At 40.5% G+C, this 17,715-nt stretch overlaps 1 protein-coding gene across 9 annotated transcripts in view; it reads right to left on the bottom strand.

Moving 5' to 3' along the window:
- The window catches only part of KCNQ2 (potassium voltage-gated channel subfamily Q member 2), a 168,970-nt gene extending 152,345 nt beyond the window's left edge, over window positions 1-16,625 (bottom strand). For all 9 annotated transcript variants that reach the window (XM_072643707.1, XM_072643690.1, XM_072643722.1 and 6 more), the window contains exon 1: window positions 16,330-16,625. In XM_072643707.1, the coding sequence (XP_072499808.1) occupies window positions 16,330-16,625 (296 nt within the window). The remainder of the gene's footprint in view (window positions 1-16,329) is intronic.
- Window positions 16,626-17,715: the final 1,090 nt, after the last annotated feature.

The following is a 17,715-nucleotide window of genomic DNA, read 5'->3' as shown; positions in this document are numbered from 1 at the left end:
CTAAAGAAGGAACTTGTTTTGGTGAGAATTTGAAAATACATAGAAATGATCTCTAGTAAATGGCTTTTTCACCAGGACAAATTTAAAATTTGAGATGTGAGTCGTGGTAAATTTTTGATTAGTGAAACTTGCCATCTGAGATAAAAGATCTTGGGACTATAACGAACTATGTTTTGAGTTATCTGATGGATCATAAAAATCCAATAGTCAATAATCAGTAATCCACTATCTGAGAGAAATGCTACAAGCTACTCAGAGAAAATGTGACTACTACAGGTGAAGATCTTCCTCTAGAAAAGCTGAGGGGACAATCCTAGCCTCTGCCTAGGATGGGATCATCCTGGCTTAGTTTCCCCATTGTGCTCCTTTGAAAAGGAATGTTTCCCTCTTGAATATTCCTGAGTCTGGCTATGAGGTGGAATTGATACTACGTGTCTGCAAAACTGTGATGTTTTATCTAGTCATGTCCTTGCTTTTCCTTTTTATGGCAAATTTCTTTAATCAAGGCAAGTGGTCAATCTGAATGGGTAGTTATTTTATACCTCACTGGCGTAAATTATTTCTCCTGCATAGCCATGTGAAAGATTAAATCCTTGTGAGAGAACTTTCTTTCTGAATGATAAAGAAATAATCAGACAAAGGGAAAAGAAATTTGTGAAACAAAGGTACAAACACAATGTTGAATCTTTATCCCATAGACTAAGGCTGGAATGCATCTGAGCTACTACATTAAAGTGTGGGTTTAAGATTTGGGCTATTCAGCCTAAGATTACATTCCTTTTTATACCTTACCAGTAAATGGATATTTGGCCTAGTCATCTGCCTGTTACTAGATATATGTCTACATATAAGGTCCTTAAATGTTTTAAAATAATGTTAGGATAATTGAGTATTGAGACAACTGATTGAGGCACCTAGCTGTTATTCTATTAATTACTGAAACTAGATCAAAAACATCTTCAGTTTGAGGAAAAGAATTTCAGTGCAATTTACTTACAGGGAGGTAACATGGAATTTTTTTTATTAATGAAAAAGTCAACTTCATTCAAAGTTTGTTACTATTGTGGAAATAATACCTCATGTACAAATATGTTTTATTATAAGCAACTTATTAATATGCACTCTTTTTGAATTAATTACTTATGGATCCTCCCAAGTCTTTTATGGTAACTGGAGTGTAAGTAAATTCATCGGTATATCTATTGAACTTAAGAGTAGAAAGCTTCTACCTACAAAGTGTTGTTACTTATATTTACATGTATAGACGTTGATCCTCAATAGCATCTGTTCCTCCAAAAGGAATTGGAATTAGAGTGGAAACTTGTGAGAAAATAACAAAATCAGAAAATCCGGCATGTCAAAAATAAATAATAATATTGTGGGGCTATTGGTTTCTTTCTTTGTTTTTCCTCTTTTCTGACATCACTTTTAATGCTCCTTCTATTTGGGGCCTGCATATTGAATGTGTCTCAGATTTGTGTCTCCTAGACTATGCTGCACTTGACCATGCAAGGAGGATACCTGTTCCACACTCTCCTCATCCCCTGGACGTTGCTTCAGCCTCATTTTACTCTGTTTCCCACCCCCCACGCAGACAGGGACAGTTCCTTTGTCCCTCTCCCAAAAGCATTTGGGTGGATGGTGAGACAGACAGAGAAACAAGCAGGAGGCAGGATGTGAGATGTGAGATAAGATGCAAGGAATGATTAGCCAGAAAAGTGATCAAAGAAGACTATGCATCGAAGCCCCTCACCTTGGGGACTTGCCAATATGCTTTCTAGCTATGCTGTGTTCTGGACCCCACCTTAAACCACTTCTGTTTCTAGCCCCCTGCTTCCTAATTCCCACCCTGTGCCTAGGGTTAGACATGCTTTCTTGGGACTGGAAGTGGAAGGCCTTAATTCAAATAGGGAACTCTGTGGGGTGTGGGTGTGTCACCATTATGCCCAGGATACTAGCTTACTCTCCATAGCACTCCCCCTATTCCCTGAGGATCCTGCATGGAATTTTTCCTTTGAGCACTCAAAAGATATTACTGGCAGTTTCACAGATACAAGATATCCACTGCAGCCTGATATCTCCCCCTAACCTCCTCTTGGAGGTTGCAGTTTCTCTCCCTTCTTTCCCCCACTCTGACCCAGTTTTTGGTCATTTTATTCGCTCTTATACTTGGTCTGTGCTTGTTTAACCTCCTGGTTCACATTATGTCTTCTCTCCCACAGTAACTTTTAAGATATCAATCCTTCCCTTGACGACTCCAAGTGGTTGGCCTCTCTCCACCCTGGATTCAGTTGGCACTGCATTCTGCACCCCTAAACTGACCATTCTCAACCTATTCTCAGCTCCTGAAATGAACTCCTCACCCCTGTTCAGCAGGAAGCAGCCACTGAAGACAATGATCTTCGCTCCTTTTCCCTGAAAGAATTCTACCTAGTGGTTGAGTGGGAAATGATGTGGATACAAACACTGCACTAAGAGTTAAAAATAATATTAAGGATTGACTTTGTGAAGCCCCTGGTTTATTTTCTAACCTGAAGGCACCCTAAAGTCTTCCCTTACCACAAAACTTCTTCTTATCCTGAACCATAAAATTCCTTGTCCTTCCCCTATCCTGGGGAATAGGATTTCCTTGTCTCCCCTATCTTGTGTCATTTCATGTGACTTTGTCTTTATCATGCAAGACTTTCGTTATCTTGCAAGACTTACCCTAGATCTCCAACCCCCATAAGGAAACCCTAAAATCATCCTATGTAAGTCTGGTGCTTTTCCTATATCACTGCCTTTGTTTAGCTCCTTCCTAAATCTCAGGCTAACTGCTTTTGGATCAATAAAGCTCCCAATGGCTACAGAGAAGGTCTAAGTGAATTCTTTCACATTAGAACCAGTTTTCCCATCTCTCCAATACAGTAGCCTTGTTTATTAATGATATTTTGTGTATTTGTATACAGACATACCTCTTCCCAATTTGACATTAAGTGATTAGGGTCTGACCATTCTTAGAGTTCAGTCATTCAAATAATTCTGCATCCATCTAATTTTATTCTCTTCTAGCCCATATGTCTCCATCTTGTCAAAAAGAACAAGAAAAATTTGACTAAATACTTTGTTAATCTTAGTAAACTATATCTGTGGTATTTCCCTGGTCTCTCAGACTCTGTCCAAAAAAAAAAAATACTGAAGAAAGTCTGGAATGTTTTGTTCCTAATGAAGCCATGCTGGCCTTTGTGATCACTGCTTCCTTTTCTGGATGCTAACTAACTATCCTTTTAATGTAAATACCATTTTAGAATTTTGCCATGAATTGAAGCTCACCAACTTAAAGTTCAAAGACTCCATTTTCTTCCTTGTTTAACAATTGGGACATTTCTTGTGTTCCCTGTTCTCAGTTCTGTACCACTCATCTTGTTTTCTGTAAATTTTCAAAAATCAGTGACATCATCTTTAGCAGGTTTTTCAGGCTACTCATTGAGGGGAGGTGACTTGAAGTCACACAAAGCAGCTATTCACCATATTCTGTCCTTTCTAGTACAAAGATTATTCTCCTGGGCAGAAGAAGAGCAAAATCAGAATTAAGTAGCTCTATTTTCTCTTTCTCATTAGTTATCATTATCACATCCACCTTCCCTTCTTAGATAATCCTTTTTCTCTCAATATAAAGAAGCTCATTTTGGTGTTCTTAACTTTCCTCATATAACTTCCTTATTGAAATTAAAACTCCTCCTGAGCTTTAGTACTCCTCATTCTATTCTTTAAGAACTTTAACACATTTTGTATTAATCACTTCCTTAAAAAAACTAAAAGAAGAAAAAGAATTAAAAGAAGCAAAAGGGAATAATGGCCTATGTTGGGAGAAGAGAGGGTAGAGCAATGTGACAGAGACTGAAAGGAAGGACTACCAAATACTTGGAGCTAAGTAGAAAGTATGTAAGCTTTTTCCAAAGAAGAAGTTGAACTACTGTGAGAGAAAAGCAATTACTTTCACCCCCAAGGAAAGATGAGATCTCTCCACTGGTTGTATCAGAAGAGAAAACATCTAATAACAGAGGAAGAAGAGATATGCAGTGATTGTTGGAAAATTCCTACTAAAGTATACCAAGACAGTTATTTGTCAACCTAACATCAACAATAGAAGGTTTGACTGTCTTCCTGGCATATCCAGGATGCAAAGGCATACCTTCCAAGTTTTATCAAAACTAATGGCCACTCAAAGAAATGGGGTTGAGGGGATGCCCATCAATTGGGGAATGGCTAAACAAGTTGTGGTATATGAATGTAATGGAATACTATTGTTCTACACGAAATCATGAGCAAGTAGATTTCAGAAAAACCTGGAAATACTTACATGAACCAAAACTGAGTGAAGTAAGCAGAACCATGAAAACATTGTACACAGTAACAGCAATATTGTATGATAAACAACTTTGATAGACTTAACTTTTCTCAGAAATATAGTGATTCAAGAAAATTCCAAAGGACTTATGATGGAAAATGCTATCCACATCCAAAGAAAGAACTATGGAATCTGAATGCAGATTGAAGCATTCTATTTTCACTTTTCTTGTCTTTTCTTTCTCGTGATTTTTCCCTTTTGTTCTGATTCTTCTTTCACAACATGTCTAATGTGGAAATATGTTTAACATGATTGCACATGTACAACTTATATCAGATTGTTTGCGGTCTTGGGGGAGGAAGAAGGAAAGGGGGGTAGAAAAATTTAGAACTCAAAATCTTACAAAAATGAATATTGAAAATTGTCTTTACATGTAATTGAGAAAAAATAAAATACTATCAAGAAAAGAACTTAATGGTCACTATCCCAGTTTGGGCAGTTCACATGGAGACAAGTGATATCTACAGAAGTAACTTAGAAAGTATTGCTTAGGATTATGAAATTCTGATCAAGAAACTGAATGAAGACCTTAATAGTAAAGGCGGTGTTTTCATCATTGCTGCTGACTGTAAGCATGCAATTCAAAAGAGGAAGACATGTTTGGGACACAAAGAGTTAGTTATAAAGATGGAATCTAAAAATGTACTCAGGTTTCAAGATCTTAGCTCAATCTCTAAGAATGATGGGCTATTAGTCAAGGGAATGGAGTACACTAGAAAATTATTAAAAACATATTTGCCTGGGCTCTTGAAAATCTGACCAAGAAGTATTTAAGTTGGAAAGGAGAGTTAAAGAAAAAATGCATATATATAATATATATATACATATATATAGTAGCATTTCATATTAAGATGTACTTCTATGAGGAAATACATAGAACAGAAAAAAACTGGGGGAAGGAGAGAAGCACTAGGCTGATGATGAATGAAGAGTAAAAACTACAGACCACCAGGAGGAAAAGAAGCAAGAGACAAAACAAATGTAGATCACAAAATTGTTATGGTGGCATACTAGAGGGTAATTCCTCTCCCACAGCCCTTTAGTATGGGTCTGTCTCCTAATTGATGGAGATGAATGCCCTTTTCTGCATGTGGGGGAGGGCAGAATTGATGAGAGGAGGTGAGAGAGTACCAGCCTTCACCAGTTCCCTTCAAATCACCTTTGGCAATTCATTGAGATTTAAGTCTTCTTAATTCAGCAAGTATCAAAGTTGTTTGGAGAGCTCCTGGCTTCAGCTTCAAGAGAGAAGATGGAAAAGGCCAACTTTCCCTTGGGTTCCTGAAGACAAAGACTCTGGAAAAACATGAAAGGAACAGGAAATCTCCATCATATCCCTATTTCAAGCTTGCTGCTCTACAGACTTCAGAGAGTACTCTCCTTGAGTGAGATCTGGAATATTCTCATTTGGCTGAGCTGAGTTATCTCACTCCCAATGGGAAAGCTCTTTCACTCTTTATAGTCCAATATGTAGTCTTCTTTCTATACCTTCACTGATCTTTGTTTTCCTGTGATTTAGATAAATGTATACCTTCAAAAACTTTCCAGTTTATATGTTACAACAAAAAATCCTGCTGTCACTAATTTTGTCCATATCAGTTGGGCCTTTCCCTTTTTGCTTTTAATTCTTTTCAGGGAATGCCCAATGGTGGTATCATGGAATCAAGGGAAATGGACAGTTCAGTGCCTTGAAAGGGTGAGTTATACCTCCAAATTGCTTTCCAGAATTGATGTTCCAGTTCACAGCTCCACCAACAATGTATTAGTGTGCCTGTCCTCCCACATGTCCTACAACAATTGTCATTTTCCTTTTTTGTCATCTTCATTAATCTTGATAGAACTAAAGGTTGCTTTAATTTTGTACTTCTATCATTGGTAATTTGGAATGTGTTTTTATAGAGTTATTGATAGCTAGCTTTTCTTATTTTAATAACTACATGTTCATGTCCTTGAACCACTTATCTGTTGCAGGTGGTTCTTATTCTTATATATTTGAATCAGTTTAGAGCCTTATCAGAGAAACTCAGTGCAGAATACAAAAGAACACTATAAGCCTATCACAATAGCACTAGAACACCACAGATAGAAAAAAAATGTTTTTAAAGATATGTTAGTAAAAAAAGGAAAATCAAAGAAGAAAAAGGGCTGTTACTTGTGGAAGATAATATGACAATAACAGAAGATGGAAAGAATATGACACTGCTCCTCTCTTATTTCGTTTCTATTTTCTCTTCCAAGAAAAAAATCCTTGTTCTTGAAAGTTCAGAACAAAAATTGTTATTATAAAGTGGAACCCCAAGAAACATAAAATGACAATAAGAAAACATCTATATACCCTAAATAAGTCCACCTCCTTGGCTATATGAACGATGTTGCAGGGTACTGAGAGAATCAGGAAATTTGATTGCTGAACCACTAGAAGTGAGCCTTGAAAGATTATGGAGAATAGGGCTATACGACTAGAGAAGGACAAATGTTCTCCCAGGTTTCAAAAAGGGAAAGGAATGAAGTCTTAAAATTATAGATTGCTTGTTGCCAATGATTTCAATTCCTGACAAAAATATAAAATGCATCATCATCATCAATAATACTAATAACAACTAACATTTATATAGTTCCTTCAAGTCTGCAGTGCTTTGCATATGTTATCTCAATTAGGGGGATGGAACCAAGATGGCAGAGTAAAAAGATGAACCTGTAGAAGCTCCCCCACGTAGCCCATAAAATACCTGTAAAAAAATGACTCTAAACAAATTCTTGAGCAGCAGAAGCCACAAAACAACAGAGTGAATGAGATTTTCAGCCCAAGACAGCCTGGAAAGCCAACAGGAAAGGTCTATTGCACCAGAGCGGAGCGCAGCGTGGACCACATGGTGTGGCAGGCACAGGACCCAGGACAGGCTTCAGGGAGCCACTGGCAGCAGCAGTTCCCACGTTGCATATATCTCATTTGATACTCACAATAACCCTATTAGGTAAGTAATATTAGGTAATATTTTCATTTCATAGATGAGAAAACTGAGATTGACAAAGATGACTTGCCCAGGGTCATAGAGCTAGCAAGGGCCTGAAGCAGTTCTTGAGGTCTTCCTCATTTCAAGTTCAATGTGAGCATAGAAAAAGAGAAACAGTAAAGATTAAATGCCAGGACTCTTTCACTAAAAACAGGTTATGCCATATTAACATCATTTCCTTTTCTTGAAAACTACAGGCAAAAATAGTTTATCTAGATTTCAACAAAGCCTTTGACAAGGTCTCTCAGACTATCCTTACGAGCAAGGTGGAGAGGTAGGCTAGATGATAGTATAGCCAAGTCAATTCAGAATAAATTTATTGACTAGATCCCAATAAGTAGTCATTTACAGGTCAATGTCAACTTAAAAGGAAGTATCCAGTAGAGTTTTCTGGAGATCTGTCCCAGCCTTATACTATTTAATTTTTATTCATGGTTTAAGAGGCAGCTTGTGATATTGGATAGAGTAGACCTCAGAGCCAAAGAGATCTGGGCTCACATATTCCCTGAGTATGTGACCCTAGGCAAGTCATTTAACCTCTCAGTGTCAACTCTCTAAATTGTTACTTATAGAGAAGGTGCTGATATGCATTAATAAATTTTCCTCATCTGAAAGTTTCCTATTCAAATGAAATCACAGGTCCCAGTTTCTATCCTTATCCCCCTATTAATGACTGGGATAAAAGCAAAAATGGCACGTTTTTCAAATTTTGAAATTATGAAAAGCTAAGGAGGGAAATGTAGGAGTCAAGGTCAAAAAGGCCTCAACAGCCTATGATGATAAGTCAAATTAAATAAGATTACATTTAATAGAGATAAATTTAAAAGCATATCAGTGAATTTTTTTTAAATCCCACTTCCCCAGTACATAAAATGGACTAGACATGGCTAGATCATATGATAAAAACTGGAAGGGAGGGGAAGTTTAGTGGACTATATGTTCAATATGAATTGACAGTATGTTATAGCAGCTAAAAAATTTAATGAGATCTTAAACTGAACTAAGAGATATATAATGGCTACAACATGTAAAGTAATAATCTCACTATATTCTGTCCTGATTAGACCACCCCTGGAGTATTATTCATTGAATGGGGTATAAAGGATGTAATTATTGAGTATTGTGCCCCATTCTTATTGCTGCATTTGAGCAAAAATATTGACAGACTGGAAAGTGTCCAGATGAGAGCTTCTCCCCATCCAGATAGTGATGAGACAACTGGAGATCATGTCATATGAGCATATATGAAAAAACTGGAACTGATTAGCCTGGCTAAGAGACTAGATCTGGGTAAACAACTAAAAATATTTGAAGGGAAATCATGTGGACAAGCAATTTTATTTGTTCAGCTTGGCCACATAGACCTGAACTGGAAACACTGAAAAGAAATTGTAGAGAGTTTGGTTTCAGCAAGATTTCAGCTAGATGTAAGAATTCTATTAAAAAATTAGGAAGAGGCTATCAAAAGTGAAATGAACTGCCTCTGTTAGCAGTGATTTTATATCACTGGAGGCCATCCTTTAAAGCTCACCTCAAAAGTCACTACCATGAAGCCTTTTCTGATTCTTTTAGTCAATAATGATATTTCCTCTTAAACCTCAAAGTGTTGTCTTTGGTATCTAATGTACTTATCAAGTATTATTATCAGTATTTGTGTCACAAACACACATGGGCAAGAGCTACATCTTATCTAAATTTTCCCACTGCCTAGCACAGTGTTGGGCAAATAGAGCTTAATAAATATTTGTTGAATTAAATAACATGGCTCAATGGCCATCATACACACACACACACACACACACACACACACACACACACACACTCCTACACACCATTCTCCAAATGGTAAAGATGGTTACCCCAGAGTCACATCTGGAACACAATCTGAAGGTGAAATGGATTCAAAAGAGTGATATTGACCTAGCCTCATAGAAAATATCAATTTATATGTTCATTAAATTAAACCAGCTATAGCTTTAAATGTCAACAAGAATGAATGGCTCCCTTCAATATCAATTCCAGCCCTTTCCATCAATCCCATTTAATGTAATTTCATCTCAACAAATAAAAATGGTGCTTAGCCCATGAGAAGTTCAGGCAATCCCCCAATTTGGAATTAACCAATTACCACGGCTAGACTATCAATTCAGTTCAAGCTATTGCCAATAAATTAATACTGGCAAAATAGTTTCTCTTTCAGTTGTAGGATGACTTTCTGAACTTCTGTTATGTGAGCACAATTGTATGGCAACAACACAGTACTAGTGATGTTATCTACTGGAATTAAAACCAAACTCATCTCAGACCTCCAAGGAGATTCCTGAAATGTTAGTGCAAGAATGAACAAGTACAATAGTGATTCCAGTAATAGTAGCCAGCACCTATATGGTACATACTATGTGCCAGGCATTGTGCTAAGCACTTTAAAATATTATCTCACTTGATTCTCACAATAACCTTGGGGAGGGGGAGACAGTTATTATTGTCTCCATTTTACAGTTGAGTAAACTGAGGCAAACAAAAGTTAACTAAATTTGTCCAAAGTCACAAAGCTAGTACAGGTCTAAGGCTGAATTTGAACTCAGGTCTTCATTTCTCCAGGTCTCCTCCTCATTCCACTGTGCCACCTAGCTGCCCCTTCATAGCAATGATATACAAGCACTAGATGTACTGAAATACATTGTTTTGTGTTTTTAGACCCAAGCTTCCATCTGAAAAGTCCCACAAGCAGAGGAGCAAACACTCAGAACAGAAGTGAGTAGCAGCGGGAAAGCTAGGTTAGGGAATAGAATCTGCAGCATTATCTTCATATGCTTTTAATGAAGTATTATAAAGCACCAAATTTCATATTGTAATCTCTTTCAGTTAAAGCCTATGGCTTCAGATATCACAAAGGAAAAGGAAAGGATGAGGAAAGGATACTTTTCCATACCAAAAAAGGAAAGAAAAGGAAAGATGCCCTAAACTGCCCAATTGCTTATTTCAGTGCTGTGTGAAGGAGTTTATGTATGCCTGTGTGATTCCAGGTAACGCTCCTTTTCAGCTTGGGATCTGAATAGTGACTGGCAGAATGCCTGTGTATGCACTGGGACTAAGAGACCTGGAGCTGTCCAAACTTTCAGCTTCCTGAACAAAGAGTTTTAAATCTAGCTCATGACCAGCACAGTCAGGCTTGTTCGTGTACTTCCTTTCTACAACAAAAATGTCCTGCAGCTCAACCAGAATACACAAACACCACATACATCCTGAACAAATAATGATCTAAAAAGTGAAGCTTTATTCAGTTTGAGAGAGGACTGACTCTAGACTATAAACTCCTCTGGGGAGTTACCAACCATAGTATCTCAGCCCTAAAGTCAAACTTAGAAGGAAAAAATAAATTCCAAGAAAGGAGAAGGTTAGATCTCTAGCGCAACACTTAAGTCCCTTGTCTCCAATGACTAAAATGTATCATTTTAGTAACTGCACACTTTCCCTCACCTTCGGACTGGCCTGAAATTCACCTCTGACTCACAAGAAATACTCAGAATCATCAGAAACTCTTCCTGCAATTCCCACTGAATTCCAACCTGGCTCAGGCCAGCTCAGTTTTGCTCGTGAAAAGAGGAAAATGGCGGGGAGATACTCTCTTATGCTTTTGCTCTCTATAGACTAACAAACAGAGATCCTCTAGCAGGGTTTGCTCTCAGAGGGCTGGCTGAGGATTCATGCCTGTGAAATTTGCATCTTAGGTGCTGTGTCATTACATCCAAGCACATTGGTCTATCCAGAGGATGCTCAATAAAGAGATAGGAACTTCCAGCTGTTTATGCTACCCAGAAGACAAAAACTATCTGACATCCCTCTTTTTACTATTATCTTCCATTTTGAGCCCAGATATTGAGCACAGCCTCCTTTTTTCACTACCTCATCCCCAACTTGTTTCTGATTTCCTGACTGCAACATCTCTTCCTAGAGATGAGATGAGAGTGGGAAGAAGCACATCATAATCTTCCCAGTGTTCATGTGGTAACTTGGAAGCAAATAACACACAGCAAACTCAACCTTCAGCCTTATAATAAATTCAATTCAACTGGCACTTATGGAGTGCCTGCTGGACCCCCTTCCCCATAAGGAGCTCAAAGTCTAGTCAGAGAGACAACATAGGCATGTATGCAAACAAAACTATCATTGCTACCTGTATAGCTAGGTAGCATAGTAGATAAAGTGATGGACTTGGAATCAGGAAGATTTGAGTTTAAATGCTGCCTCATATATTCCTTAGCTATGTGATCATGAGCAAGTTACTTAACCTCTCTCAGCCTCAGTTTCCTCATCTGTAAAATAAAGAAAATAATAGCACCTACCTTACAGTTAGGAAAACAAATTGAATAATATGAAAAGTGCTTTTTAAATCCTTAAAGTGATATGTACATGTCACTTATAAAGATTATTCCATTCTGTCCAGATCCATGGATACCCTTTACCCCAGGTATGGCTGTTGGTTGAGTCTTTTAAGTTTCAAAACATGTTTTTTAGGGTTGCAGGAAAACCATCATCTACCATATAGCTGATGAAATATGTCTGAGCAAGCATCTTGAGTGTCACAGAAATGTGAATAAAGCCCATGGGGAAGAAGGGAAGAAATGACTGAGGAAGGAACCATTAGTAATTGGAATTCCAGTCCTATAAACCCCAATATCTTTTCAAATCCCCAATGCTCCCTAAATATAGGAATTCATACTAGGATCACAAAAGGAAAATCACCCACTCATGGGAAATTTAGAATTTACGCCAAATAACAGTGCATTTTCTCTCCCTTTATGTCCATGACTACCCAGAATTGAGTATTGGGCCCAGCGCTGAGAAATTTTCTTAAGAAAATCCAGGATAAATACAGGCACAGGGTGCAAAAACAGGTAGTGCAGTGGTTAGAGTGCCAGGCCTAGAGTCATGAAGACCCATGTTCCTGAGTTCAAATTTGGCCTCAGGCCCTGTATGACCCTGGGCAAGTCTTTGCCTCAGTTTCTTCATCTGTAAAATGAGATGGAGAGGGAAATGGCAAACCACTCCAGTGTCTTTGCCAGAAAAACCCAAAATGGGGTCATAGAGAGTTGGACACAATTGAATAACAACAAGGCTCTGGCTGCTTCTCTGCACTGAGATCAGTCTTTCATGGGACTTCCCTCTTTTTTGGAACCTGAGCACAGATACTCCTCTTACTTTACTTCAACCTATACTACAAAACAGAGTTATATTCCCTAGGGAAGATGGAGAATCTATCCTCTTGGCCCTTTCCTAGGGTAAGAGCAATAGTGGCCACAGCATAAACACCCAGCCAAGGACTTGCCCTTGTGGAGACTGGAGAATCACACTGAATTTTCTCCAAAGAGGAACTGATGGGAAAGCTATTCAATATAAGGTAAGATAACTGAGAGTGGGGACTATGTCATTTTTCAACTTAGTTTTCCAGGGCTTCGTACAATACCTTGTACATAATAGATGTTTAAGAAATGCCTGTTGAAATTGACTGTCCATACACAACACTGTCTCTAACACATGAAGACAAAGCAAGTGTTGAATGAGGAGAGGGCAAGATTGAAATCTAGGCTCTGATATTTCTTAACTATGTCACCATAACTAAATCACTTAAGCACTCTGAGCTTCAGTTTCCACATCTATAAAATGGGTGTGATAACATTTGCACTGCCTACCTCATAGCTCTGCTGTGAGACTCAAATTAGTAAATGTATATAACGTATTTTGCAGACCTCCAAACATTACAGAAATATGCGGTGCTATTACCATTTTCTGCTGAGAAATCATATCGTCACACATCCTCTCAAGGGAGAATCTCAGCCTAGCTAAGACCCTCTGAGTCATGTTAACGAAAACATAACACCAACGATCCTGTGAGAAAAGATGGAATCTTGATAAACCAAGTGATAAAAATTCAAATAAATGGAACACAAAGAACAAATATAAAATAAGTTTGTTTTATTTTGTTTCTTCGTGAAAAGACATATACATAGTACTGAACCTGGAGTCAGGAAGACCTGAGTTCAAATCCAGCCTTAGACACATATTAGCTATGCCACCCTGGGCAAGTCACTTAAGTTTCGATTGCTCGATTGTAAAATGGAAGTAATTGCACTTGCCTCCCAAGGCTTTCATGAGGACCAAATGAGATTGTATTTATTGAGCACTTAGCACAGTACCCAGAACACAGTAAGCACTATATAAACGCTAGATATTATATAGACATATATCCCCAAAGTTATCTGGCACAAAATCAAGTTTTCCCATCTTCAAAGTTTTCTCTACCCCCCTCCTCCATAGGCAAGAACCCAAAGCAAATAAGAGTAATTATCTCTCTCCCCAGAACAAACCCAGGGACACAAAATTCAGTCGTGTACTGAAAGCATTCTTGTGATACATGTGTCTCCCTTGGCACTAATATCCAGGCCATTACTGTAGAGTCATTCATCCTAATGAAATGGAATGCTTTTTCAAGGGGATTTAATTGGTCAGAGTATTCAATGAGGAAGGTAACCAGATTAATCATTTAGTCAGGGGATAACTAGCCATGTTACCTTCTGTTTGTTTCAGTTTGCTATTTTCTGCTATAAAACTCTGATACCTATTCAAGAATAAGACAGAGAGGAAATCTTTTTTTCATGGATAATGGAGCCCCTGTGGGATCCCAAGACAGGTAAACCATTTGCCACAACTCCCCTGACATCCCATCTATGGGAAAGAATTTTTTCTCAGACCCCAACCTCTGCAAAACTACTCTTGAGAGCTCCATGGGCTTTGGCTAGCTTTGTGGTATCTTCTGTGAGGGTTCACATCATACCTGTATCTTCTCAACCCCTCATCCTTCCCACACAAGCTTTATGCAGACCTCTTCTGATACTAGTATTAGCAAAGTGAGAGTGAGAGAGAGAGAGAGAGAGAGAGAATCAATTATATTTTGGTTTCTCCATTTCATCCCCCCTGGAGATAGTATATGCTTAGTTTAAGTTATGCTTACTCAAAGCTTTCTCCTTCCCTCTTCTCTTTCTCAAATGCTTTAACTCACAAAATGGCTGTGTTCTGGTCAGACTTGTTTGGTATTGGTCCTGAGTGACAGGAGAGGATGGCAAGAAACACACCTGTATATTAAGAATCTGTATTCTTTACTTGCACAAACACACATACATGCACCTACTCATATGCAAATAAACACAAAGGGAGCATGTACATTTGACTCTAACTGGGAAAACAGGCCCTGGAACAAGAGAAGCTCTGAGACAGTGGGGAATTTCAGAGCCACAGAAATACCAGTCACTCTTGGATGTGGTTTGTAGCTTTGAGCTGAGGATGTCTGTAGATGCAATATGGAAAACTGCATTTTCTACTTTTTTATTTAAAATAAGGAAAAAAGATAAAAAAAAGAAAAAATGATCACAAGAATCAGAGTTAGAAGGGACCTTAGAGGTCATTTTGTCCAATGCCATCATTTGACATGCAAAGAAACTGAGGCCCAGGGAGGTGATATAACCTATTAAAAATAGTCAAGTTGTCTCCTGTTGTACCTCCCACCCCCACCCCCAACATAAACACAAACACATCCTCTCTATCAGCTCTCACACTCTGATCTATGTTTTTTTTTTCTTTCCTGCCTAAGATCCCCTGAGCATTATAGTGATTAAAGCTCTTCTGCCCAGTAAGTCACCTTTCCTGGAGACAATTCAGGAAGGACAAATGATAACGGTTAACTGCATAAGCATTTGTTTCCCTGAGTGTGACTGAGGTGGACTCCCCATCTCTGAGTCCCTCCTCTTGAACACAATAGGCAGCCCTCAAATACGGAGGTTTAGCTTAAGCCCCCAGTGAGAGAAATCTGGTTCCATAAAGAGGGGATAGCCCAGCCCACCTTGCTGCTAGGGAATACCCTCTGCCATCAGTTCAGAGCTGCCAGTGGAGGGGAGGGTCTTGACTAAGATATATCTGTGGGGCTATGTTAACAAAGTCTAACCTGAAGAAAGGACTGAGGGAAAGCAAATTCCCCCCAAAATCTAGCTTCCTCCAGATGTCTGGGCCTTTGTTCTAGCTGAGAGAATTGCTCCTGCCCCCACCCCCATAGAAAAACGGAAGAAGAAGATTAGGGATTAAGAAGATAGGCTATTAATGGCAGGTGGGCAATGCCTGAGAAGACCCCTAAGGTAAGGATATGGGGAGTGGATATGAAGAAACCAATTTCCACTTCTTTTCGCTGGGAAGATGAAGAGAGAGGGCAGAAATTCAGAATTAATATTGATGGAAAAGGAGCCCCAAGTTGCATGGGGGTGGGGATGAGAGAGGAAAGATAGGGGTAAAAGTTCCCAAACCCGGGAGAGTTGACCTGGGACCTACATCTGAGTTTGCGCATCAAAAGCATTCTTACAACCAACACAATCAGATTTCATCATTATCTTTATCTCCTCCAACACAGAGATGCGTTTTCTGGGGTACCTAGGGACTGTTTCAAAGCAGAATCTTCTTGCCTGATTTATCCTGATAATTGTTCGATTCTGCATTTTAATTGCAGAGATCACACACGGACTTAATAGCTAAATAGTACGACCCACAGATTCACAATCATACAGAATGACAGTCACACACTAGCACCCACGAACACACAATCACCAGCTCTCACCGACAGATACACTCGCACCAGTATCACGCAGACACACAATCACGCAGCACCACACCAACACATTTACATGCTATCTGTCCTTATCACCCCCAACATCCGCACTCACATGGATACCACAGGACTCATACCTCTATTCCTCATTCCACCTCTATTCCTACTAGGTCCTGGAGATACCTCTCCTGGGTCAGACAGCCCCACAACCATACGACGCAGCTGTCCTCCACCCTCTCAGCCCTGCCCGCCCGAAAGTCCACCTGCCCCTTACTCACACATAGGCATGATAGATGAAGGCCCAGCCGCGGGGTCTCTCCAGCACGTTGTAGAGGAAATTCTGCAGCTTGCGGTAGAAGGCATTGCGCTTCGGGGGCTTGCCAGTGCCGGCGCCGCCCGAGCGGGGCTTGCTGAGAATGCTGCCGCGTTTGCTGCTCTCCGAGCCGGCGATTAGCAGCGCCCCGTCCCGAGTAGAGTCGGGGGCCCCGGGGTCCAGCCCAACGAAGCCCACCTTGAGTTTCTTCTCTCCGCTGGGCCCCGGATAGACTCCCCCATTGCGGGATTTCTGCACCATCCTGGCCCCCCGGAGCTGCGCCCCAACTCACTGGGAGGCTGGGCGCGCAGGGCCCACAAGGCTGGGGAGGGTGAGGGAAGGGGAGCGTAGGGCAGGGGGCCCTTGGTGCTCAAGGGCGCGGGCAAGGGGCTCCTCAGCGGGGGCGCATGCTGGGAAAGGTTGGACAGCACCGAAGCCTTCGGCCCGGGATTAGCATGGCTAGTCTGGGGCACAGAGCAAGAGAAAGAGCTGGGCTGGGGGGTTGTGGGGCTCTAGGGCCGGAGGCAGGCTCTGCGGCAGCTTCCCCAGCCTCTCAACGTGCCTGGGAGAAAGGAAAAGCTGCGATCGCCTGGGCTCCGCTCAGCTTGGCTCAGCTCAGCCCACTCACTCCCTTGCTCTATCACTCACCAGGAGCCCGCAGCTCAGGCTTCTACCAGGGCTGTCACGGCTCCTCCCGGCCACCATCCGCTCCCCCCTCCCGCCCCCTACCAACCCCCTCCCCTTAATTAACCCTTCGCCAGCCTGCCTGGCGACTCAGGCAGAGGAAGAGTTGGAGAAAAAATGAGGATGTCCCCCGGCTGGGAACCCTGAGAGAGGGTCTGGGGTTTATGCCCTAAGTGGGAGTTAGTGATTGAGGAAGTGGAGGAGTGCCTTAGCTAAGGGTCCAGGGTAGTCCCTCAAGAAAGAAAATCAAGGCAGACCCCTGAAAGGGAACCCCTAGGAAATCCCCTCTGATCTTCCCTCCCTCCGTACCCACGCGTCGCGTGCGCAATACACCAAAATGAAAGAACAACTCAATTCTCTGGCCTCACCCTCTCCCAAGTCTGCCTGCAGTTGGAGGAAGAGGAAGGACTTAACCCCTCCCCAAATCCTCAGTATGAGGCAAGAAGACCCCAAAATCTTCACACAGACACCCGAACTTCAGAGCTTCAGGATGCAAGGAACAATGAACCACCCAGAAAGCCTGGGGCGGAGAATGGGGGGCGGGCGGAGGAAGGGGAAGCAGTGTTCACCAAGGATAATTAGAAGCAAATCAGTCATTTAACAAACATTTGCTGAACATCAAATGTGTGCATAGACCTGTGCTGGAACACAAACAATGAGACTAGGT

Source organism: Notamacropus eugenii, chromosome 1 (assembly GCF_028372415.1).
Source record: "Notamacropus eugenii isolate mMacEug1 chromosome 1, mMacEug1.pri_v2, whole genome shotgun sequence".
In the NCBI taxonomy this organism is placed as follows: domain Eukaryota; kingdom Metazoa; phylum Chordata; class Mammalia; order Diprotodontia; family Macropodidae; genus Notamacropus; species Notamacropus eugenii.
Note: the sequence above shows the minus strand (reverse complement) of the source record. Positions and strands in the feature narration are given on the sequence as shown.